Genomic DNA, 26,356 nt, shown 5'->3' on the forward strand with positions numbered 1-26,356 from the left:
TTCAGAGAAAAGAGATACACAAGAGTCTAATGATTCTCTACTGTGTTTATCATGTGCAAATCCTGTGGGAGGGAGATCACATGCCATCTTTAATGTATTTTACGTGTGAGAAAAGTGTGAACAGGTTGCTAATGCCATGCTAATGGGGTTGAAGTACTTGGTTAGCGAGGAAACATAGTGAGATAATTTCTTCAGAGTGAATCTAGGTGAAAATGTGATACTGCATGCTGGAGCATACAAATTACTGAATTAACAGTCCTGGAGATTCTGTGCTGAGTCCTTGAAATGATGCTGGGGTTGCCAGGGAATGATACTTGAAATCATGAGGGTGGTTAATGTATATCCCATGAAAAAACTGACCATGGTAACCATAGTTTTAACATTGTTATTTTTATGATTAGTGTTGTGCAAATTATAAAGCTATCAGTTTGTTTGTTTGTTTATTCCACAACATTAACAAAAACCTTAATACAGTCGCAAAATTATACGTTTTCCCCCACATCAACCTTTTCTGCCAAAAATATGTACATAAATGCATACATACATATATGCATACATACAGATAATCTCTACAGAAGTCAATAGTGTCATTATTCAGCTCAATTTAGTTCAGTGTTGCAGTTCAGTTCAATAACTGTGTCAGTGTTGCAATGTTCATCAATTATGATGGTTAGTGCCAAATTACCAGTATTATATATGTGACCTTAGACTACAAAACCAGTCTTAAGTCGCTGGGGTATATTTGTTATAATAGCCAAAAATTCATTGTATGGGTCAAAATTATTGATTTTTGTTTTATGCCAAAAATCATTTGGATATTAAGTAAAAATCATGTTCCATGAAGAAATTTCCTACTGTAAATATATTAAAACTTAATTCTTAATTAGTAATATGCATTGCTAAGAACTTCATTTGGACAGCTTCAAAGGCGATTTTCTCAATATTTTGATTTTTTTGGAACTTTTGATTATATATTTTCAAATAGTTGTATCTCTGCCAAATATTGTCCTATCCTAATAAACCATACATCAATGAAAGCTTATTTATTCAGCTTTCAGATGGTGTATAAATCTAAATTTTCGGTCCAGGGTCACATATAGTATTTTATTACTGTGAATTTACTATTTACCCTGATAAATCTTTGGTTAGTTTTCAAAGTATGATTCTAATTTGAAAATCCTGCTTTATGTCCTTAATGTAAATTAACGTTCTTTTTTTTTCTCTCCTCCAGTTCTCACATCTCCTCCAGGCACGAGTGGCACGCTTCAGAAAGAGAATGAATTGGACAGTGAGATCCTGAAAGCTGACGACACAACAGTCACAGACTCTTCCTTCATAACAGACCCTCCCTCAAAAACAGAACCAATCAAATCAGACCCGAGACCCAGCACACCTGGATCCAGCCCCAACCCACAGGCAAAAAAAGGTACAGTACACTGCAATAGATGCTTTAACATGCTTAAAAGTACAGATAAACCTTTGGCAATGGTATGAACAAGATTTAAAGTAGGATGAAAAAGAGACATGTTGGACGAATCAATACACCCTCATCTCTGTAGATCGCATGTGAACATCCATGTCATCAGACTGACTTTAAAAAGACCCTTTTCTAAATTCATCCTAATCAATGGTGGAAAGCCAACTCATTGTTCATGAAGAGGGCGAGACGTTGAAACCTGGCATGGTTGTGCATCAAAGCATCAGCCGAACCTTGGGCTGTGTATGTGTTTGGGGAAGGTTTGCTTAGCGTCCTCGAACAGTCTCAAGTGTATAAGGCTTAGTCGAGTCCTATTGATAGTGGGCGCGGGGCAGACCGGTTGCTATGGCAACAGTTTGATTAGCTGGGAAAGGGTTGCATGTATAATGCATTACAAGGAGGACATGCTTAATGAGAAGAATGGATAGATGAAACACTAATGCATGTGTCTTAATGAGCATCCTTTACATGTGACTGTATGATCAGAATAAACCTGACTCACCACATCTCTCTTCAATGCCATGGGTTAAAGCATCTCTGCAGTTAAAGAGCCGGAGTCACACTTATCTTGATTGAATCAATACACTGCTGAGGCTGAGAAGAAAATGGAAAATGTCAGTTACAAGCCTCTAATTTGTCAGGGAAGAGAAATGAAGGAGAGAAGTAGCTCGAGAGACAAATTACTCAGCATAGGTTTTACCTACCACGTCAGCCAGCTCTCATCAGATTAAAAGCACCATACTTTATACTTTTTGTAGCATTTTACAAATTGTTCCAAGCAAAGGTTTAGTTAGAATATCGTTATTTTTTTCCATTCTCTCTATACTCCTTAGAATTATAGAGGTTATTTTAGCTTTTGTAGCTTTAAGACTACTATGCAAAAATGATAAAGATACATATCAGCCAAGCTGATTAATCTGCGAAAAAATGCCCATTTAATGTTGGTCTTTCATTTGCATTTCATACTTTTGCATGGTATTTTATTTGCCAATGACATACTTATGTCAATGTCAATTTTAGTGTAATTTAAAAGGTATGAAAAGAACATTTTAAATCTTTACATTTTTTGCTTTTTCCTCAACAGATGGGATGAGTTCAGAGCAACGGCAGAAACAGGCCAAAAAGCGGCGAGAGGAACGGGCCAAATATTTGGGTGAGACTTCATAAACGAAGCTTTTGTCCCAGGACATGTTCAGCCCTGTAGAGCTAATGATATGCTTATGCCACACAAAACATTTATCTAGTAGTGACTGAAGTATATCTCAATATATATTTATATATAGACACACACACAGTTAAAGCTACTGGGACTTAAGAGTCAGCGTGAGGCCAAATAATAATTAACCCAATTATATACTATTCTCATGTGTAATTAGGTAATCAAACTTTAACTGCCAATACAAGGCCAACTGGTTTCTAATGATGTTCAGCGAGACACATATCTGTGAAGTCAGCAGCATCATTTAACGGTACAAACTGATGTGACTGACAGATGTGCTTGTGATTTGTGTTTACTGCTGCAGACCAGCGAACCCAGGAGCAAGGTAAGATACACCATGTGATCAGTAATTTGATTAAGTGGATCCTTTCCATTTATTTCATGTCCTTTACTCTTCGAGTCCTTTTGTTTTTCTTCTTTTGTTGTGTCCAGTTTGACTTTGTATTTCTTTATCCACAATTAAGGAATATTATTTTAAATGTACTGAAACTTTTACTTTGCTTCCTTGTGCAAATCTGTTTTCTTGTTTGTTTTTTTTCACTGGTTTTCTGTGATTAATATAATACAAAAAAAAATAAAAAATTAGCATCTATTGCAGTTCGTAAAGAATGCAGGCCGTCCCATGCTACAAATGATTATGAAATACATGCATATTTTATCATTTCCATGTGCACCAGACTTCATAAATCAATGCATGTGTCTCATGTTCCCCACTTTTAACTATCTGATAGATCCCTGCAGGCACAGGGTGAAAAATGTGCCATCATTACAGTTCATTTAGCCATGCCGCTCTCTCAGATTAGCTTTAATTAAGTTTGCCATTAGCATGATTAGCCTGCTTGGCTATCAGCTCACTTTCAGCTGTAGAGATGCAGATAAACCACAATTGTCCAGCTGTTTATCGGTTCGACAAGTCCAGCCTTGCCCCACAGCAGCAGACTTTACATAAAGGGTTTATTGTAGCTTGGGACGAAATATCTTGACAAATGCTGTGTATACAAAGACCTAAACCTGGTTTAGCTGTTAAAACGAAGCCTGGCTTAGAGCCGGATTGCTGCTACACTGAATTGCATTGAGTATAAAATCTATTTTTCAGTGCAGTCGCACTGTCATATAGCATATTGTATGAAACTAATAGGATTAGCAAGCGCTGTTTAGCTCACTAGCGGTTCACTTCAGCTAAGACCAGTGGTTTAAAATGAAGGCTGAGATCATCTTACTTTTGAAGGATATAAAACAGAATTGTTATATAATTTATAAAGGATTGAAGGGTTTTATGTAATTGGATTTAGAGAAAGTCAGAATTACACATTAATGACTTCGTCAGTGCACAAACTACTTGCCTGCTACACGGTTTTAAATAGTCTACATATGAGACTTTTTAAGGTAATGTTAAAAGTTAAGTCATGAATCTGAAATTTTTTAATATTTTATGTAGTAAGAAAGCAATATAAAATGTATTAATCAACACAGTACAGCCACATTTTTCTCTGTTCAGATTTTTTGCCTTATTTGTGTTCAGTGAATTTCAGTGCTTCTCAAATACTCAAATAAGATTTTATCTGAGTCACAGCTCATCTCATTGTTGAGTCACTGCATTTCCTTTGCAGTAAAGCAGATGTGCCTTTGAAATGAAACAGGGTAAAGTGAATACAATTGGTTGCCACACATGGATCTAAAGCAATGTTGTGAATGGAAGCGGTTCCTTTGTGTTGGTATTCCTCAACTCACATCCCATCTGGACTGCTGTGTGTGTGGGTAGATTTAGTTATGGTTGAAGGACTGAAAAACAGGAAATTCCACTGTGATGTCTCGTGTGTTCCTTAAATCGGGCCTGTGAGCAGAATGCATCCAGCTGCCGCACAGCATGCTTGAGGTTTAAAATAAAGAGCTTTGATTGGTTTTTAATTGTTTTTGAAGTGAAACGACTGAACCCACATGAGAGAAAAATGCTGTTTTATTAGCAGTCCAATGGATTTTATAAATATAAAAATCCAGTTTCAGTGGAAAGTAAATCAACAGTTGGGTGTGTAATTATTAATGTTTAATGAACCTAAAACAGTCAGTTCTGATTATAGATTCACATGAGATATTTTTGATATTTCATTTATTTCTGCAAGATATTAATTAGATTTTTGCTTAATTGAGACTTTTCTGAAGTTTCCTGCTTTTCAGATATTTTTCCTGAGAAAAAGGCCAGTTATTTCACATCTCCTTGAGGTTTTCTGAAAAGATCTCAATGCCTTTGAATATGCTCAGAAGGAATTTTAAGTGTAACATATGAGGAAATACACTTCAACAAATATTTCAGTAGTCAAAAATGAAAATTGACTGAAAAATTTACTCACCCTCATCTCATCCCAGATGTGGAGAAGTTTGTTTCTTCATCAGAACAGATTTGGAGAAATTTAGTGTTACATCACTTGCTCATAAGTGGATCCTTTGCAGTGAATGGGTGCCGTCAGAATGAGAGTCCAAACAGCTGATAAAAACAACACAGTAATCCACATGACTCCAGTCCACTAACATCTTCTGAAGAGGAAAGCTGTGTTTGTTTCTCAAGTGAAAAAGTTGTGTAATCTGAATCAGGAGAGAAATATGCAGAAGATCAAACTCTGTTTACAAGTGAAAACAGTCCAAACGAGTTCTAAAAAAATATGTCAGAATTTTTCCAAATCTGTTCTGATGAAGAAAACAAACTCATCTACATCTTGGATGCCCTGAGGGTGAGAAGATTTCAGCAAATTTACATTTTTGGGTGAATGGTTCTTTTTAGATGAAATGTAATTGAGAATTCTGACATAAAATGTCATAAAATATAGCAGGCAGCATCACTCAGAAACTCTCTGTTCCTCTCAGCGGCCAAGAAAGCTCAGTGGTTGGAGAAGGAGGAGAAGGCACAGCGTTTGCGTGAGAGCCAGTTGGAGGAGCGCAGAAGGAAGTTAGAGGAGCAGCGACTGAAGGCAGAGAAACGAAGAGCTCTACTGGAGGAAAAACAGAGACAGAAACTAGAGAAGAATAAGGTGTGGAGACGCCATGTACTCAGGAAATGAGGGCTGTAGGAGGACAAACTAGCTGCAAACATAATGATCCTTGAGACAGCATGACAAAATATTATAAAGATTCAATGCATAACTGATTTTTAAGCTGAACTTTTCACAAAAAAGCTTAAGTTTCAAATTATAAAGCAATAAGCATGCAATATTCATACTATTCAATTAAAAAGATTTTACTTTATTGTTTTTAAAGAAAATAATACTTATATTCAACAAGGATGTATGAAATTGGTCAAGCACCACAACTGTTTTCAACACTGATAATAATAAGAAATATTTCTTGAGCAGCAAGTCAGTATATTAGAATGATTTCTGAAGGATCATGTGACACTGAAGACTGGAGTAATGATGCTGAACATTCAGCGTTGCGTGATGGCAATATATTAATTAATAATAGAAAACAGACATTGTAATTTGTAATATTTGTTTAATAATATTACTGTTTTACTGTATTTTTCTTCAAATAATTGCAGACTTTGTGAGCATAAGAGACTTCTTTCAAAAACATCAAAAAAATCTGTGCAAAAATGTGCTGCTAAAAATGAAGATGAAAAGGGTTGTGAGGCTTTCTGGTTGTCAAATGAATTATGTTTATAGTTCAAATTTGATAAACTACAAATGAACTACTAAATGAATTCCTGGACTGTTAATATAAGCTATTCAGAATCTTAGTAAGATAAAAACTGAACCACAAGTGGTCTTGTGATTGTCTTTTTCTCTGCAGGAGAGGTATGAATCCGCCATAAAGAGGTCAACCAAAAAAACGTGGGCTGAGATCCGTCAGCAGAGGTGGTCATGGGCTGGCGGCTTGAACCAGACCTCCCGCAGAGAGAGTAAGTGTCATTAGTCAAACTTTACAGTCTCAAACAACTTTAAAATAAGAAGTGGAGTTATCATAACCTTCTAAAACTATACTAAGGAACGTAAAGAGAACCTGATAGAAACCTGGAAATTTCTTATGTTGACACAGTATTGAATTTGTTCTGTGTCCATACGGATGAGTTAAAGTGTTCAGTATAGATTTTACTGCTGTAATTACTGCTGTTTAATGCGTAATAGGTGTCACCCTCTGGTTATGATTCTTACGATAACTTGATAATCATTGACATCAACATCATTTCTGTGGTTTATTTTTGTTTTTCTTTGGTTTTTGTATGTTTTTATTCTTTAAAACCAATTAGTTTAGTCTGGTTTTGTAGTAGCTTTGCTGGATGTATGTAGATAGAGGACTGTGATATTTTCTCTTTCTCTTGTTAAGGTGTGATTTTTTTTCTTCCATATTATTAGACCAAAGAGGTTAAAAGAGATGCTATGATGGGATTTTAAAGGGAAAAAGTGAAAATCCCGTCATCGTTTACTCGCCATCATGTTGTTCCAAACCTGTGTGACTTTCTTCTGTGACACACAAAAAAAGATATTTTGAAAAATATTAATCAAACAGATTTGGTGACCATTGACTTTCGTTATATGGACAAAAGAACACTGAGATGATTCTCCAAACAATTCTTTTGTGTTCCGCAGAAGAAGAAAGTCAAACAGGTTTGGAATGAAATGAGGGACAGAATTTGTATTTTTGGGCGAACTATCGCTGTAATGTCACAGTGACAGGTGTTGATATGTCTGCTGTATGTATGACATTGATTGATTAGAACATAAAGATAAGAAGTCTCTTCTATTCTAGTTTAAGTGTCTGAAGTGACCAATGATGTTCTGTTGCATCACTCAGTCCTACCCTTTTGAAAAGACCAGATCAGACCAGTATGAAAGTCTGGTATGCTGTTTGGTAATGATGGATGACCAGCATGGTTTTTATGGTTAAGCTAGTTAAGAAGCCTAAAGAGGAAACCAGCATGCCATGCTAGAAGCCATCCTCCATAAGACATCACATGCTGGAGATAATGCTGGTCTTCTCAGTAGGATAGTGCTGATTTATCTACATATTCAATGCCATTCAAAAGTTTGGGGTCATAAAGATTTTTTGTTTTTTAAAGAAATGTATACTTTTATTCAACAAGGATGCACTGAAGCGATCAAAAGTGAAAGTAAAGATGTATATAATGTTGGAAAAATAAAAAATTAAATATAGCATCAGTTATCAACAGTGATAAAAAGAAATATTTCTTAAGCAGTAAATCAGCATATTAGAATGATTTCTGAAGGATCATGTGACACTGGAGTAATAGCTGCTGAAAATTCAGCTTTGAATCACAGGAATAAATTACATTTTAAAATATATTCAAAAAGAAAACTGTTATTTTAAATTTGTAATAATATTTCACAATTTTACTGGTTTTACTGCATTTTTGATTAAATAAATGCAGACTTGGTGAGCATAAGAGTCTTTTGTTTTTTTTTCAAAAACAAAAAAATCAACCCTGAAACTTTTGAATAGTACTGCTCTGGTCAGCGTTCATGTAACTTTAAAAATGTTGTTAGCATTACATGGAATTTAATGTACATCTTAAATGTACGATCATCCTACATGATCACAAGTTGATGTAAGAGTGACCCGCCTCCTCCAGCTCTCCCTCTTTCCCCCTTCCTTCGGGAGAACCAGAATCGCGCTCCCTCCCGCCGTCGCTCACGGGGTCAGTATGAACGTTCTGCTCTCTGTGTTGCGCTCTGCAGGCAGATGCTCGGCCTCCACGGTCAACCTGCCACGGCAGACGGAGCCTGTGATTAACAACAGGCTGTCCAAGTCCTCGGCCACGCTCTGGAACTCGCCCTGCAGAAGTAAGAACGGAGCTGCTCCCGCGTTTCACCTCCAAAAATCCCTCCCTCCAAACCCTCGTCTGGTTTTTGGTTCTTCAGTTGTGTTTTCCCATCAACTACTTTTGATTTGCTCATTTCTGGTGGCCTGCTTGCCTGTGCCTGTGCCTGGTGATCAATGGTCATTCTCACACCTTTCTTATTCACTTCCCCACCCCACAACCCCCTCAATCTTGTGTTGCATCGTGGGTAATCTCTTCTTCCGTGCACTTTATGATCAGTGCTCATATTGTTGCATCATAGTCTGTAATGGTTATTTATCTGTGGTCCAGTAAGTGGTGGCAATATCTATTTTTATTTCATTATTTTTGTGTTCCCGTCATCACTTACAGTCTTTGGTGTGGGTTTGTGGTGCTGGTGGTTGGTTTTTACCTTAAGTGAAAGGCTGATTGTTGATCAGTGATAATAAAACAAAGGACTGATAACTAAGTTAGGAGATGTAATATAATATGTGCTGCATTAATTTGATCTTATGATCATGAATCATTAATGAGATCAATATGATCATTTTAATTGGTTGATTAATTAATATAAATAAGTGATGTTGAGAAATGTATCCGGCTGTGTTCAGAATGGAATACTTGCATACTGTAAACTGCTCTTTATAAACTGTATGCTAAGGATGGGAAATTAACAGAATATCTGTTCATTTAGTAGTTCTTTTAATGATTCTTTTGCTATCTTTTAGGGTTTTTTTGTGCAATAATGTATCCTAACTAGACAATTGTTCAAAATTTTAGGGTCAGTATGATTTTTTTATTTTTTTTTATTTTTTTAAGTCTCTTATGCTCAACAAGGTTGCATTTATTTGATAAAAAAACTAATATTGTGAAATATTATTACAATGTTAAGTATAATTTGTTCCTATGATGGCAAAGCTGAATATTCAGTATGCCATAATTTTGTTGAAACTATGATACATTTTTTCAAGATTCTTTGATGAATAAAAAGTTCAAAAGAGCAGCATTAATTTGAAATAAATATATTTTGTAACATTATAAATGTCTTTACTGTCACTTTGATCAATTTAATGCATCCTTGTTGTATAAAATTCTTAATTTCTTTTAAAAAATCAAAATCTTACTGATCAGAAATTTTTGAATTGTACTGTATATACAAAAACAAAAATGTTTCAAAAACTCACAAATGTTAAATTAAAGACAAGAGGTCAAAAACCATAAGATTCATCCTAGAAATGGAAAATCAGTTTGAGCACATTGCATTGTGAGAGACAGTTATTAGTATTCTCTCTAATATTCTCTACACAGCAAAAGTTAGTAAGCCATCCTGATACTCTATATGCAGAATTTACACATTAGAACCTGCAGAAATAGTAGTAGTGTGCTAGTTATTCTGAACATAGCCTTATTTTAAGTTTCCTGTCTGAGGAAATAATGGGTTTTCTACAATGCTGACATCCACATGCAGCAGAACGTACCAATGATAAGTCAGCAAAACTGTGGCTATGCAGATGTGTATAAATCAACATAATAACAGCATTGTGCACCGCATGGTAACCATGGAGCTCATGGTCTGTACTTATTTCCCTGTCATTAGAGATGACCACTAATCTCAAAGTGCACTCTTTTCTAAGATATAACACATAATATTTAGGTTAAACATATTTTAGCTGAAGTCTAATACTGTTTGAGGTGAATTTTTTGCATCAGGCCTCCTGGAAATATTATATTCTGTATTAGTTTTTAGAACATATAGTATAAAGATTGTTTCGAAGCAAGAGTTTATATTCTAGATCGTGATCAACCTTCTGTTACAGTAGTTCAAGCAACAGCACAATTTGCCGCAGTGGGGGAGAAAAAAAAGCAGCTGTTGCCTAGCAACAGCCAGTGACCAGCCGTCACGAAGTGTTGTAAATTTTCTTGGGTTGCTAAAGTGTCACCACCTTGTTGCTATAAAGGGTCTGTTTTTATACACAGGAATGTTGTGTGATTGCAAATATGACATCCAGAGTGTGTTTGTGTCTAAATGGGAGAGTGTATGTGTGTGTTTGTAGCACAGGAGTGCGGGAGAAAACCGAGACCACAGATTCATTTCTTTGTCACATAACTTGTTTTTCTCATGAGAACTGTCATTCAGTCATCTGTGTGACAGCACAGACTTCATTTTAATGTGATCGCAGATTATTAACACAACAGCATCCCATTATACCCAGAATAAAACCAGTTTTAACCCATCTTTGAACCCATGAACCGTTTATTCTGGTATAAGAGTGCTGTTAGTCTAGACATGCAGTTAAATCATTCATAGGAAAGAAAGCTCATAAATGAAGTCTCTAAAGAATCTAAGGCAATGAGATCAAATGGAGACCAAAATGCTCAGATTTGTCTCCTCTAGATCTCAATAATGTCTCAAACTATGTCCAGCCTTGCCACGAATACTAAAGTTTGTGTTCAAAAGATCTCAGTATGAACTCATAGTTGTCTCATCATATTTCTAGCCATCTACACCACCGTTTAGAGGTTTGGGGTCACAAATTGGGGTATTATCAATTAAAATAACTGTTTCTATTTTAATATATATTAAAAAGTAATTTATTTCTTTTTTGAAATTATGATTTTTGTTTTTTGTTAGTGCTTTATTTAGTTTTACATGATCCTTCAGAAATCACTCTAATATGCAGATTTGCAGCTCAAAAAATATTTCTTATTATTATCAATGCGGAAAACACTTAAACACTGATTAATATTCTTTGAAACAGAAATCTTTAGTAGCATTATAAGTGCTATATATTTTAAATGTGTCCTTGCTGAATAAAAGTGTTAATTTCTTACAGACCCCAATCTTTTGAATGGTAGTATATATAAATTATCACTCTGTACTCTACATGTACGGCAGTGATTGACTCTTTTGTGATTTTTAGTTGTCACAAGAAATTTTAAGAGAAATATACTTAAATGAAACATAAAATAGAGCTCCATTACATCTCCTGAGCTGAGAAAGAGCAAACTTTGTTCAACAAAGCATCAAAGTCTAACATGCTTTAGTTACTGCATTCTTGATTTAACCAGCATGGGTAATAGTACTGGTTAAATTCACTAATTAAATTGAAACTTCAACTTCCTTGAAGTTACAATGCACAAATAAGCAAGTAAAGTGTGTGAATGTGTGTATAAATAAGTACAGCAATTATAATTCTCAATAGTGTAGGTTATGTGAATTAAAGTCCACAAACATCTCCGGATCAGTGTTCACTCAACGAAGGCCCTGAGGATTCTGCTTCTAGTAACAGCTGCTCTGATTGCTCAGACATCCTGTTACTGGATGTTGCAGTCAGCCGATTGGATGAACGCTTACTTCGGCCCTTTGTCGAGTGACCTGCGGTATGTGTCCACATGTGTCGATGCTAACAGTGCCCTCTTGTGTCAGCCCGCAGCTTGCGTCTGAGCCCGTGGGAGAGCCGCATCGTAGAGAGGTTGATGACACCCACCCTTTCCTTTCTGGCTCGCAGCCGGAGCGTCGCCACCCTCCAGAACAGCAGCGACCCCCGTGAGTTACACATCACACACATTTAACATGTCACGAGCTTGAGGTAACGGTTATACTCACCACATAATGCACACACACCCATGTAATGAGTTAAACACACATCATAAAGGCCTCACTGAGAGACAACAAGCAGGTAATCTTAATAAACTTTCTTTGTCTGTTCTATGTATATTTTATTAGCCTCAGATTAACATGAAGCAATCTTAATTCCCAAATGTTGTCTATTTTTCTATTTGAGCTTAGTATGTACTATTTTTATTTGATGAAATTGAGACTAACTGCATATTGCACAGTATGTACTGTTATAAAGCTGAATGCACTTTTATGTACATTATGTATTTTGAACAGTAAGATGCTACATTGTTGCCACATGACCTCATTACGTAATTGCATATATACAATATACAATTATCATTTTGGAAATATCACAAAAGAGTCAATCACTGCCGTACATGTAGAGTACAGAGTGATAATTTATATATACTACCATTCAAAAGATTGGGGTCTGTAAGAAATAACTGTCTTGATTTTAAAAGCGAGTCTAGAATAATAAAATTTGTATCTGGGCATTTCATGCTTATGGAAATTTTACATACTGCTCACATTATACATACTGCATACTGAAAATACAGTAGTATGCTAGAAGACTGTTCTGAAAATAACAGATCATCTGAACAATGCTGTTTAAAGGTTTGGGGTTAGTATGATCTTTTTCAACATTGATAATAATAAGAAATGTTTCTTGAGCTGCAAATCAGCATATTAGAATGATTTCTGAAGGATCATGTGACACTGAAGACTGGAGTAATGATGCTGAAAATTCAACTTTGCATCACAGGATTAAATGGCATTTTAAAATGTATTAGATATTTACAATTGTAATAATATTTCACAATATTGCTGTTTTTATGGTAATTTGATCAAATACATGCAGCCTCGCTGAGCATAAGAGATTCCAACTCCCAACCCCAAACGTTTGAACAGTAGTGTATGATCTCAATTCAGTATTTAGTGTTTTGAACAACAACCACAACAAGTGAGTGTCTCTAAACATCTCTTGTTCTGAATACAGATCAGTGTTCCCGCTCTGCCTCTGTATCTCCTCTGACGCCCTGCTCCCATCATCATCATCCTCACCAGCACAGCGCTGAACGCTGGAGGGTCTCGGCCAGCACACCTGATATCACACAACGCCAGCTGAGACGCAACTCTACACCGGTAAATCCATGCACTCAACAACTCACGCACAAAAGCAGAATTATTCATATAATAATGCTAATATGTACTACCGTTCAAACGTTTGTGGTTTGTTGTTTTTGTATAGTAAAAAGAGTAATATTGAAAAAATATTTTGTAACAATATAAATGTCATCAGTGTCACTTTTGATCTATTAAATGTGTCCTTACTGAATAAAAGCCTTAATTTAACTTTTAAATTGCTTAAATAACAACAAATCCTGTTTGTCATGATCTGACTTTGAAATGATCCATCACTGTTTACTTTTAGTTTGAGAAGAAGAAGAAAGAAAAGAAAGACAAAGAACGAGAGAATGAAAAGGAGAAAAGCGCTCTGTCTAAAGATAAAGTGGAGAAGAAGAGACAGTCCCAATCCATAACCAGAACGAAAACAGAAGCCAGTATACAGAAGAAAGGTCTCTCTCTCTCTCTCTCTCTCTCTCAAACACACACTCACACACACACACACACACACACACACACACACACACACACACACACACACACACACACACACACACACACACAGTACATGCTTTTTAAGCTGCATCAGGTTAAATTACTGTGCGCTCATGAGCCAAAAAGAGGCTCAGATTCAGTTCAGCAGGGTTTCTAGCAGGCTGTTGGCTCTTTACATGCCTTTGTGTTTTAGTTGCTTTGTGGAAAAAGTGATAAATTAGCCATTATAGCAGTAAGGTTGTACTCTTATTATGGCCGGTTCATGTCCTGCCTGATTGCTTATTTAGACTGTTTCTTAAAGAGGTGCCAAGTCTCCTCACTGTGACAATATCCACATTATTGCTAAGGCAAGCATCACTATTATTTTCAGCTCAGGGTTAGTAAAGTATAGTAAGTATTGTTTTCTGAAAAATATAATGAAGTGAGTTTATGCTTTAAACAAGAACAAATATATATCAGTGGGTTAAGAAAAAGAAACTTAATTCAAAGAGAAAAAAAATTCTTACCCACTGACAGATATTTTTTCTTGGCTTAACCTTAAACTTAAAACAGCTTAAAACAATTTTTTTGTGGAAAATCTATATTGAAAATAAAGAACTAAATAAAAACTTAAGCTGAATTTAAACTAAAACTGAAAAAAAAAAACCTAAACAATAATATTTAAAAAGTTTTGACAAAGGCACATTACAAAATTACAAAAAATAAAAAAAAATTCAAATGATATTAAATTAAAAACTGAAAATATCAAAATTATGTAATGGAAATCAAATTATGTAATGGAAATAAAGATAAAAGTACTAATGAACTAAGTTATATTTTCAGTGTCACCAAAAAACCAGCCCAAATATCAAAGTTAAAAGCACAGCTTCATCACCTAAACAAACTACGATATAAAACTAAACTAAGCTAAATGAAAATGAGAAATGCAACTAACTAAAATAAGTTTAAGTTAAAGCTTAATACTTAAATTAAAAATTGTCAAAAGCACATAACTACATTACTAAAAAATGTAAAGAAAGTTAAATTAAATTGAAAACTTATATCAAAGTGTAATAGAAATCAAGACAAAAATACTAAATAAGAAAATCCTTTTTTTTTTTGGTGTTGAAACCAAATTTGTATTGGTTTATATTGGGATGTGTTCTTAATTCTCATCTTTTTTTAGCCCAAATATCAAAGCTAAAAACAGAGCTTCATCACCTGCGACGCCCAGGAGTCGCCCTCTCTCCCCCAATCCAGTGGTCTCCCCCAAACCCCCCTCATCTTCAGGCAGGACTCCTACTGGCACGAAGACCCGGCCTAAACGGGCTCAGACTCCCGTCCGTGTGCAGCCCCCCGCCGTTGCTGCTGTCGCTGTGGAAACCAAGGAGCCCCGTCAGGCTGACCCTCCCAAGGGCACAAAGAGTGAGTGTGATCGTCATGACGACGGGCGCAGAGAGGCGTTTGCTTTCAGATAAATCAGTGTGACAGCTCAATGGTTTTCAAGGACTTTTACAGCTTTAATATGTATAGATGAAACATAAGCTTTTACTCTTCTTGATGGAATATTCTCCTGTTTTTGTCTGTTTAGCTGCCATCAGTGTTCCTGACATCACCATCTCGTCTGCACCGGCCACGCCCCTCACTCCCTCTGCACCAATCACAGCAGCTCCTCAGACACCAGAGGTGGCCAATGTGGCAGCCACAACTTCCCGATCACTCTCTCCTGAGCCCGGCCCTCCGATTGCCAAGCCCTCAGCTGGGACCAATGATCCCGAGGAGGCGGCCCGTGTGCTAGCAGAGAAGAGACGACAGGCCCGTGAGCAGAGAGAGAGGGAGGAGCATGAAAGACGAGAACAGGAGCAGAAGAGCAGGTTAGTTACTTACAGACTGCTTTAGTCTTGCATAGCCAACATACTGCAACATACTGCATACAACAGCTTTTGCAAAGAACTGCCCACTTAGAAAGAAACAGCTTGATTGACATTTAAAATGATCACAGCGGGGTTATTATCATTAACTAAAACTAAAAGTTTTAAAAACATTATTGTTAATCAAAATAAAGCTGAAACTAAATAAAATATGAATATTTGAAAATATTGTATATTTGAAAAATGTGAAATATATGATATTTGAAAAATATGAAAATTTCCTGCCTTTACAGTTGACTGAAAAAAGTTTCTTGAAGCACTAATATTACTGTACTTACTGGAAATTAACATTTACATTAAAAGAAATAGTAATACAAAAAACCCTAACAACAATGACAAAAGCACATGACACAATTTCTAAAACTAAAATGAAAATAAATTAAAATATAAAATAAAAGCTAATTCAAAATATTAATTACAAACTATAAAAGTATGTAAATAAATCTCATTAACAGAGTTTCTGTCATTTTTAAACCGTAAATTTCCAGGACCTTTCCAGTTGTTTATGATTATCAGATAATAGTTTTTAAAATAAATTCTAGCAGATTAAATATTTTAGAGCTGATTATAATTATATAAATCATTAAATATAATAAATATATATTAGTATTAAATATGCATTTATATTTTGATTTAATAATTCATCAAACTGTGATTTACATGACTTTTACATTTATCAGACGGCTCAAACATTCCATAGGTGTGAGCAGTGATATTTTAGTATCATTGAAATACTATTATGATTTTTATTAATATTTTGAATGTTTTTAGTTTGATATTTTCATTTTAATTTTAGTTAAGGTTTTAGTACAGTTTAATTTTGTGTTTTTATCTTTTTTTATATATTTATATTGTAGTTTATTATTTCAGTTTTGGGTTATTTTTTGTACATTACATGAAACTAAATGAACATGAGAAATGTTGCTAGCTGACATAAAATAAGTGTACATTTTTTATATTATATTTCATTTCAGTTAATGTTTTTTTTTAAGTGATAAAAATGTGGGTTTTTTATTTAGATTTAGAGGTGTTGACTGAGAGTGACTAGTGGTAACTCTCTTGTTGCTTACTCTGCCTCATCTATATTCAGAGCCCTGCGTGAGGAGCACGCCAGACGTGAGGAGGAGGAGAGGAGGCGGAGGGAAGAGGAGGCGCGCTTCATGGCAGAGCAGCAGCGTCTGCAGGAGGAGAGGGAGGCGCAGGAGAGAGCACGAGCCGAGCAGGAGGAAAACCTGCGTCTGCAGAGACAGGTGAGCAGCGCTCTTCAGGGGTAATCCAGACCAGTATGACAAATTTACCAAGTTTTCAGAAGATTTTGAAAAGCTTCTGTTAGTTTCCACTTTCAGTGGCTTCAACAATATTAATTTAAATGATATATTTGTGGCCTATGTTTTAGTGTTGCGTAATATTGATTCGGAATCTACAAATTTGCTCACACCAATTTGTTTGGCTTCTTTTGCCTACTACCGAAATATTTTAAAATCCATACTCAAAAATCTATCTTCAGTAAAATCATTTTAATACAAAACACCTTCAAGGCATCAAGGTGACCGAGGCACAGGAAGGGCATTAGTTTGAGTCTCCTGCGGTTCACGTGAGCCTCCAGCGACTCTCATCTCATCTCATCACAGACCAAGCCTGTGTTCTGGTCTGATTTGATCATGCAGGACAGGCCTAATGGCTCTCTGGATGCACAAAGCACATCTGTGGTGTCTGAGCAGCATCAACAAAGACACAGATATACAGTACATAGACAGATTGAACATGATGCCACATCTGGCTTTATAGGGTTAAACTAAAGGATTTTTGCGATGCATTTTAATGAATTTATGATTCAGTATCCATATAATTTTCTGATATGCATTTGAAATATACTGTGTTTAGGTGAAGAGTATTAAAATAAATCGAACAGAGGGGATTTTTGGCCGCTGCTTCCCCCTTGTGGTGGAGGAGTGAAATTAAAACACATTCTGTTCAAGTTGCAGAATATTTTTTTTTTTTTTTTACATATCAGCCTTAAATTCAATACATTAATTGGCCAACTATTGATGTGATCATTATTTTATTTTAGTATTATTTATATAATATTAAAGTTTAGCTTTTATTTTTATATTTTAAATTTTAGTTGTAGTTGTAAATTTTAATTATTTTGGTATGCTTTTGTCATTTTTGTCATATATATATATATATATATACTAGGTAATTTAGTACTTCAACTTAAAAATTACTAAAGTTTAATTTTATCTATAATTTATTTATTTATTTTCCGTTTTCATTTCAATTTTAGTTTGAGTTAGTTTTAATTTCTTTTAATTAATTTTACTAATTTAAAAGTTTATTTGTCATTTTTTATTAGGTTTTTTTTTTATACTTCTATATAGCTTTAATTTTCTTTTTCAGTTTTAGTTTTTTAAAGCAATTATAACACTTCAGCTTATTTCTGTTAGCTACCAAGGCAATATTTCAAAGTTTCTTAATTCTGGATATTTCATCTAATATTTATATTTTATTTCAGCTTTAAGTATAGTCAACATTTATTGAAAACAATTTTAACAATTGTAATTTTAGTTTTAGTTTTTGTTAATAATAAAACCACTGATGCTGCCTCAGTACCATCTCTTAGTGTCATGTCGTAGGGTAATTATGGGTAATTTAGAGATATATAATGGATATATGGGTAATGATGTTTCATGTTCCTTTTCAGCGAGAGGAGGCCGATTCCAAAGCCCGGGAGGAAGCAGAGAGACAGAGGATAGAAAGAGAGAAACACTTCCAGAAGGAGGAACAGGAGCGTCTGGAGAGAAAGAAGGTAAAACAAGAGACTCTCAAATGCATTTACTGAGAAAAAAAAAGAATATATTGTTTTCTAAGAGAAACACATGACATTAAAGTGATTTCCATTCATGTGCGTTTGACTAACATCTATGTTCACCATTCTAGCGTCTGGAAGAAATCATGAAAAGGACTCGTAAGAGTGATGCAGGAGGACAGGTGGGACACATCTGTGTTTTCATTGAGTCTGAATTCATTTCACACACACAGAGAGAAAGGAAAATGAACTTGCTTTACTTGTTTCTTTGCAGAAAGACTTTAAGACTCCAGCTCAAGTGAACGGCAGAGTCTCTGACAGCGGTAAAAATCGATTTGTAGTGTGCATGCAATGTTACACTTAAAATTAAATTGAAGTTTAAATGAAAAATATAATGCTGTTATTCTCTTGTCTTGCAGTAATTCAGAAAAATCCTTCAGAAACTCTTCATAGTGGTGCGACAAATTTTAACCAATCACAAGGAGACGTGAAAACGAGGTAAAGTCGCAAAATACGGCCTGATTTGAAATGTACAAAGAAAGTTTTGCATGTTTTGTTGTTGTCAGCTATCTGACTAAAAGATGAGAATTATACCCATGTTTCCTCCTCAGCTCTGTGTCCTGGGACGCGGCACCCATCATTAATGGCGTCCAGCCCACTAAGCATCAGAATGGACTGTCCTCCAACGGAGAGGCAGCAGACTTTGAGGAGATCATCAAGCTGTCCAATCACAGTGGCAGTGGAAACAGTGGGCAGGGCCAACCTGCTGACCCAATCATGGCCTTTGAGGGAGGGGAACCGTTCATGATGAAGGCGGGGCCTATGAAACCTCAACATGTGGCAGGTAAGATTGGATATTATTAGATTAGATGAAATGACCATATTACCATAAAAAGTATGTTATATTGTTGTAATAAAAAGCAACAGGGATTTACAAAAAAAAAAATACTGTGTAAATTATTTATTTTTTTAAATATAAGGGCATAAAAAGTACAACTGTATATAAATGTATGGTATACATTAATATATATTTATATTTATTTTTTACACAATTATTAGATTTCATTCAAATGCACTAAAAAGGTCTTAAATTTAATTCCCTTAATCACACAGATACCCTGATACTGGTAAAAAGCTGTAAAATGTTTTTAATTTTTCAACATATAAGGTCATAACTTTATATAATTTTATATGGTTATATTTTAGTAAATGATATATAGTGAATAAATATTTTTATGTATTATTTTATGGGATTGTATTTTGGTAAATAATATATAGTGAATAAATATATAACAAATATAGTGTATATATTTTATTAATTGACAACATTTTGTTTTAATATTTTTTTTCTTATTTTTTTTTTCTATTATAGTAAAAATACATTTAAAGTCTTACAATATCTTCATTCCCTTAAATATGCAGATACCCTGATACTGGTAATAGCATATACAACATGCTTGTTAGAAGCATATTTATTAAAGTTTTATCCATATAAAACTAAAATTTACTGCTCTTATAGTTTCATCAATAATATAATAATGAATGATTATAAGGAATCGTTCACCTCATCATTTATCTTACACTGATCTGATGGTTAGTAGAATCTCGAAGCTTCTCTTTTCTGCATGAAAATGAACAATGATTTCTATTTCTTTGTCTTTAAAGCCATGTGGTAGCTTTGTGCAAAGAACATTTTGTTGTTTTGTCATTTTTGGGAGCTTGACAGTGTCTGTCACTTCTATTTCGTGTCCTGGTACAACGTGGATGTTCTGGGTGAACAAAACTTTAAAGGCTCAATCTCTGTCTTGTTTTCCCTGCAGAGGTCCTGTGAGAGAGCAGAGCCTTCTGTAAGAGAAGAGAAGCCTTACGCTACCACTGCTTCCACCCTGACGTGTGCCAAACCAACAAACAGACTGCTTTAACTTTAGAAACACAGGAAGACAGAAACCGCTGATTTCTGTGGAAGCACTTTGAGGAAGTGGAGGAGAACCTTAAAAAGACACTTATATACATTTAAAACGTTTGCAAGAAGTCTCTGTCTGTTTCACTGTGTCATGGTGCAAAATTGTTGAGTTTCGTTAAAAAGTTACCTGCTAATTATGTGGTGCACCTTAAAAGAGTCACTATATGATACAACTTGGAAATACACGATGTTTGGCTATCATTATGATATTAATTATTGTTGTTATTGTTGTTGTTATGATGTATTGTTATTGTTCTTTTAAGTAGACGTGTGTCTTGAATTTTTGCGTTATTTAACGTGAGGAGCATCAGAAGAGGGCGATATTCTGTATGTTAATGTATATTTGCCTGATTATGACAGACCTGTGGAATAAATCTTTATGAAAGGGGCTGTGTGTCAGTTCACATTTTGTCTGCTTCTGGGAACCCCAGAAATGCGGAAAGGGCTTGACACATCAACTTTTAACTAAAAAACATTTTTATACAGCAGCCATACGTTCAGTATATAATTTCTGTGCAGTGAATAATTTCAGCCAGCAGAGGGCAGCGCTGAATCTAAACTCAGCCTTCCACCCATGTTTGCTCCTAGCACTCATGCTTTCATCTCGTAATTTTCCTATACATACGTTATTTATGAAGTTCACAAACTCCATATCTTATCGTTCTCCTTGAGAGTCTGTGCATATATGGACACCATGTTTTGGTCACCCTGCTTTTGTCTGGAGGAAGTATATTATGGATTATTTATTAATTTTTTTTATGTTAAAATGCCTTACTGATGGATTTGTTTATTACAAACATGCAGCTTTTTGTTGTTTGATGGACTGGAGTCATGTGGATTACTTGTAAGCTATTGTGATGTTTTTATCTAGACTCTCATTCTGACGGCACCCATTCACTGCAGAGGATCCATGGGTGAGCAAGTGATATAATGCTAAATTTCTCCAAATCTATTCTGATGAAAAGACAACTTCATCCAGGATGACATGAGGTGTGTAACTTTTCAGCATTTTTTATTTTTATTTTTATTTTTTTTAGGTGCACATATGAAGAAAACATAGAGACAACATGGTACTATTATCATATTATCTAGATAAAAAAAAAAAAAGTTTGGACTCTCATTCTGACGGCACCCATTCACTACACAGGATCCATTGTTGAGCAAGTTATATAATGCTAAATTTCTCAAAATCTGTTCTGATGAAGAAAGAAATTCATCCTGGATGACATGAGGTGCATAAATTTTCAGCATTTTTTTATTTTTAGGTGCACGCATGAAAAAAACATAGTGACAGTATGCTATATTATTATCCTGTTATCTAGAGAGAAAAAAGAAACTGCATTGTTTTAACTCTGGCAGCGTCCACCTGAAGTTTCACCACCACACACCCACTGATGTGTTCTTGGCCCTGATAGTCCAAAGCTCATCTCAGGCACTGTATTTTTAGATGGATGATAACAGATACAAAGTGAGTTATGAGTAAGGCAGACACTGCCAGCTGGGTTTTAATTCATTTGGCATGACAGGAACGAACAGGATCTTAATGAGTGACAGAGCATGCTGCCTGAGTCCACAAAAACTGGTCTCAGGTTTGCATTTGATTTGAATAAAACCCAAGGGAAAAATGGGTTGCTCCCAGGTTGCTCAGGACTTCAACTTTATCCCAGATGTTTCTCCTAAAATTATTGGGGGGAAATAAAAATAGACACAAAAAGATACTTAAAATGTAACATTTACTCTTGAAAGATGGGAGAATTTTGAGTTCATACTGAAATATCTGACTGTGGATACAAGACTTTGTATCTTGGCATATTTGAGCATAGTGAAAAAATCTAATTTAAGATTTTTCTGGCAACTGAAAATGTTTTTTTTTTTTTTTTTTTTTTTTTTTTTTTTTTTTTACTAAAACGACTGAAACTAATGCTGAAATAAAATTAAAGCTAAACAGAAACAAAGAAACTAATAAAAACTGATAAAAAGACAAAAACACATGCCAAAACAAACTAAAATTTAAATGTAAATTTAAAACGTACTAATAAAAGCTTAGGCAAGACTTTAATAAATATATAAATAGTACTAAAATAACACAACACAATTTTCCATTGAAAAGTCTGAATTAGCCAAGATCCAAAGTTAATATTTGCCTCTAAACTTTGACCTTTAAAGGCCTGTTAAATAGTATGCTTATCTTGTCCTCACTGGACAGTTTCCCATGAGTCACTGCAAGGTGTGAAGGCAACTGAGAATGTACTTGTTTGTTGTGGGGCTGTTGGTAGCTGTTGATAAGTGTATATGTGAGTGTGTATGTGTATGTGTGGATAAATGCATGCGCTGCATTTATTTGCAACCTTTCTATTTAAATGTGATCTTGCAGCATGTTTCCATCAGCCACATATTTGCTTCACACTGAGTTGCTTTGTTTAATGGCTTTGTATAGCTGCTTGCAGATGCACTGTAATATGTTATATTTCAGAAAGTCTCCATTGCAGCTCTTCCTTTGGCTTTTAGAATGGACTTTTTACAACTCTGAAAAATTTTAAATAGAGATTATTTGTCTCCAGTTTACTTTGTGTCATTATGGATTCACATACACCACATTTGCACTGTAAATATTTACACAGTATGCTCAATAAAGACGACGTTTATTTTGTTTAAAAAATACTGTTTGTCGAATGTTTGACATAGTTGAAGGTCAATCAAATTTAATGAATTTAATGACCAAATTTGTTCCATGCATGCATTGTTTCTATATCAGTATTTTCATATAGTTTATATACTACTATAGTATGTATCAACATTTTGAATTAGCTTTTATTTTCTCACTGATTATGAGGTACATGGTTGAAAACAAGCATTACAGTGAGAAGTTCTAGTAATATTGTTCTACTAATGGAAGGACTAATTATAAACACTTTAATTGGTTAATTTATTAGGATTTTGTCAAAGTATTTTTTTTTTATATAGCACCATTTATATAGCAGCAGCTGACCAATGTGCTTTACAATGCATTATAAAACATTCATAAAATAAAATCAGACAGAAGCCATTGATAGAATGCTAGCAGTATATTACAAAATGTAGTGAACACTGAAAGCCAGTAAAAGAAGTGAGTTTTAGTAATGACTACAGGGGTGGAGTAGATCTAATCTGAAGTGAAAGAAGTTAGATCTGTGCATAAGCTGAAAGCGTAATTCATTTAGACAAGATGTGACTTAGGATGTAGCTCTGTCACTTAAACACAGGAAGTTCTCTGCTGATACACTGAATTTACTTTTGCTTTCTCTTGTATTCTCCACACCACTGAATGCCAGAGCTGAGGCTTTTCTCATATTTCTCCTATGCATGTTTCAGAATGGTTTTGAGAGGGATTTAATGTGATCATTTTTTAGGTGAAACTATTTGTGCACACTTGTGGCATCACTTAAACTTTAAAGGCCTAGAAACAGACAAATGTAACACCCCGTTGTACTCAAACCCACAATGACAAACATGCCACTTTCATCTGTATCAAGACCATATGCATGCAAAACAAACACCAGAAAAGAGAAATAAGGCTTTGAAAGATATTGTATCTAGAGCTACTGAGCAGAGCGTGAAGTGAAACAGCACAAATAGTTTCCACTGAATGTAGGTTACATTGTTAATCTATTGAAAATAACCCATAGCATGAGCTCACTCTAAATTCAGTCGTGGTGCACATATAGATATTTACTTTTCAAGCTGAAAAGCTACTTTTCTTTCTTTCTCCAGCTCAGTGATTTGCATGTGTTTATGTATGTGTATCCAGGCAGATAACTTTTCATCTATTTTAATCTACATCAGCAATAAAGACTTTACTGGACATGAATTAAGCTAGCATTAAACTCTCAATGTTTACATTAAACTAAGAATGCAAACCATTTGCCAATGTGACAGACAGGATTGCAAGAGTCGTGCCGTGCTTTCATTCAGTTTCGATCGTGCCAATTCAAATATGATACATGCTGATAATATTACAGAATTTTTAAACATTTGTATGATTTGGTTTTGATGTTTGTGCTTATGTGTGGGTGTGTCTGTGTTTATATATACAGTATAGTTAGATATAGATCAATAAAGATATATAGATAGATATGTGTATGTGTGGATGTGTAGTAATTATTTATTTAAAAGATATGATTGATGATTTGACGTACAGATTGCAGATCTGCACCAGAATCTTTCTCTGGCCCTGTTGCAGATGACTATTTTTGCGATAGCAGCTGCAAGCACTCTTAATACCACCCAGAGAACAATGCTTATCTCTGTCTTTTAATAAGATTATTTTTATTAGAAATCATTGTCAGTGGCTTATAATGTAACACCATGTGCACCAAGACTATACTGAGAAAAGGCCAGTAGTTCCTGGCAAGCATCTGTAACGGTAGTATTTTTGCAGACATGTCTGGGAGAGATTGGCTTATGCGGGCTGACTCTCTGTAGTGTTTCCTCTCTGTGAGAAATAGTGTCTGGTGTTGGACAGATTTCTCTGAACTGGCCCCGAGGCCTGTGATCACAGCTGTCACTCTGAGACGCTTTCAACAGGTGCTTGAAATGGAGGCGCTGCGGCTGTTTTACCATGTGTAGATGCTGCAGCAGAGCTTAGAAATAAAAATGGCCTTATACTGTATTAGAATTCAGCTCATTGTTGAAAATTAATGAAAGGGGGGGAGAGAAAAATTTGTTTATATTCAAATGTAAGTATTTCTAAAGGGACTGAGGAATGGGTTTAGTGTATATATCAGGCCTTTTTCAAGTTTGAAGTAAACATTCATAGTTTTGATTCATTTAAATTCAAGAGAAAAAGAAAACAAGAAGAAGAAGAATAGCAGGGAGGGGCGTGTGTAACGCTCTGCGTGCGCGCGCATGTGTTGATCAGGAAGCTCTGGCTCTGAACTACGTTACTTCGGAATCATCTTGCGTTTCCTGAGGCCCCCAGATGGCCACTTCTCGGTTTCATTACTCAGAAATCTTACATAACTGAACTCATACAAGTTATATGGGCGAAATAGATCAGTATAATTAAAATCAGACGTATATCGATCAGCGTTTGGCGTTTAATACACGCTATTCTACCGTCGCGTGCGCGCAGCGTCTCAGTGCGCTCGTGCTAATCACATCTGACTAGCTCCTCAGGTGAGTCTATTTTTATTTATTTTTACACATTTTAACACTATAATGTTGTTTTCTGTTGGGTTTTCTCCCAGAAATGTTCTTTCGTGTTATTTTGATGTCGTTGTGTCCGCTTCTGTGCGTTTCAAGCCGTTTCAAATGAGCTAATGAGGCTAGTGTTAGCATAGTGGCTAACAGCAGCAATTTATCTGGATTTTTGATAACATTGTGTATTTTGGCAGCATAATAATTAATTTGTCGTTTTACTTTTTTTGTTGATATAATTACTCAGCCAGATTTGTATGTATTCTGAACTCATTGAGGTGGATTAATGATATTTATAATATCGTTAGTGGTAACTTTAAAACGATCCTGAATGTAGATACAATAGTAATGCGACTATTGTACTGAACTCATTTTTTATTTCCACCCTTACCATGAAAGAAGTGAAGCAAAACAATACCTAGTCAGCTGTTTGAACCTGTAGGCAGGTTTGCTGCCTACCTAGACAGCATTTTATGCGTCTCAAATTGTCTCAAAACCTAGTAAATTGGCTATTAAACTTCTCATGTATTATCGACGGAGTCTGAAATGCTGTTTATATTGAGACACAGCCAGTGAGTGTCCTCTGTACTGATGATTTGATTAATGCAAATTTTTCACCCTAGTATTTCCTGAATAGATTAGAAACTAGCTGCACCGGTTGGGTTGCACTGTTTCTTACCCCAAAGGACTGGGTGAAAATTGCTTGGCAGTTGTTCCTGTTCCTGATTTGACTGCCAGATGCATAGACATTATGTTTACAAATCTTTCATGCTATA

General features: G+C 35.1%; 1 protein-coding gene across 4 annotated transcripts in view; it reads left to right on the forward strand.

Moving 5' to 3' along the window:
• LOC109069065 (MAP7 domain-containing protein 1-like) overlaps positions 1–20,793 on the forward strand; it is a 37,238-nt gene extending 16,445 nt beyond the window's left edge. The window contains exons 2-19 of one of the 4 annotated variants that reach the window (XM_042776269.1): positions 1,232–1,426; positions 2,562–2,630; positions 3,001–3,021; positions 5,556–5,719; positions 6,477–6,585; positions 8,381–8,485; positions 11,909–12,028; positions 13,101–13,246; positions 13,536–13,666; positions 14,889–15,127; positions 15,294–15,576; positions 16,724–16,883; positions 18,338–18,442; positions 18,574–18,624; positions 18,717–18,765; positions 18,862–18,940; positions 19,054–19,286; positions 20,263–20,793. In XM_042776269.1, coding sequence (XP_042632203.1) covers positions 1,232–1,426; positions 2,562–2,630; positions 3,001–3,021; positions 5,556–5,719; positions 6,477–6,585; positions 8,381–8,485; positions 11,909–12,028; positions 13,101–13,246; positions 13,536–13,666; positions 14,889–15,127; positions 15,294–15,576; positions 16,724–16,883; positions 18,338–18,442; positions 18,574–18,624; positions 18,717–18,765; positions 18,862–18,940; positions 19,054–19,286; positions 20,263–20,273 — 2,270 coding nt within the window. In that variant the 3' untranslated portion in view covers positions 20,274–20,793. Of the gene's footprint in view, positions 1–1,231; positions 1,427–2,561; positions 2,631–3,000; positions 3,022–5,555; positions 5,720–6,476; positions 6,586–8,380; positions 8,486–11,908; positions 12,029–13,100; positions 13,247–13,535; positions 13,667–14,886; positions 15,128–15,293; positions 15,577–16,723; positions 16,884–18,337; positions 18,443–18,573; positions 18,625–18,716; positions 18,766–18,861; positions 18,941–19,053; positions 19,287–20,262 lie in introns of all 4 variants that reach the window. The other 3 variants (XM_042776271.1, XM_042776270.1, XM_042776272.1) reach the window with 3 other exon arrangements.
• Positions 20,794–26,356: the final 5,563 nt, after the last annotated feature.

This window comes from Cyprinus carpio, chromosome A19, assembly GCF_018340385.1.
Source record: "Cyprinus carpio isolate SPL01 chromosome A19, ASM1834038v1, whole genome shotgun sequence".
Taxonomy (NCBI): Eukaryota; Metazoa; Chordata; class Actinopteri; order Cypriniformes; family Cyprinidae; genus Cyprinus; species Cyprinus carpio.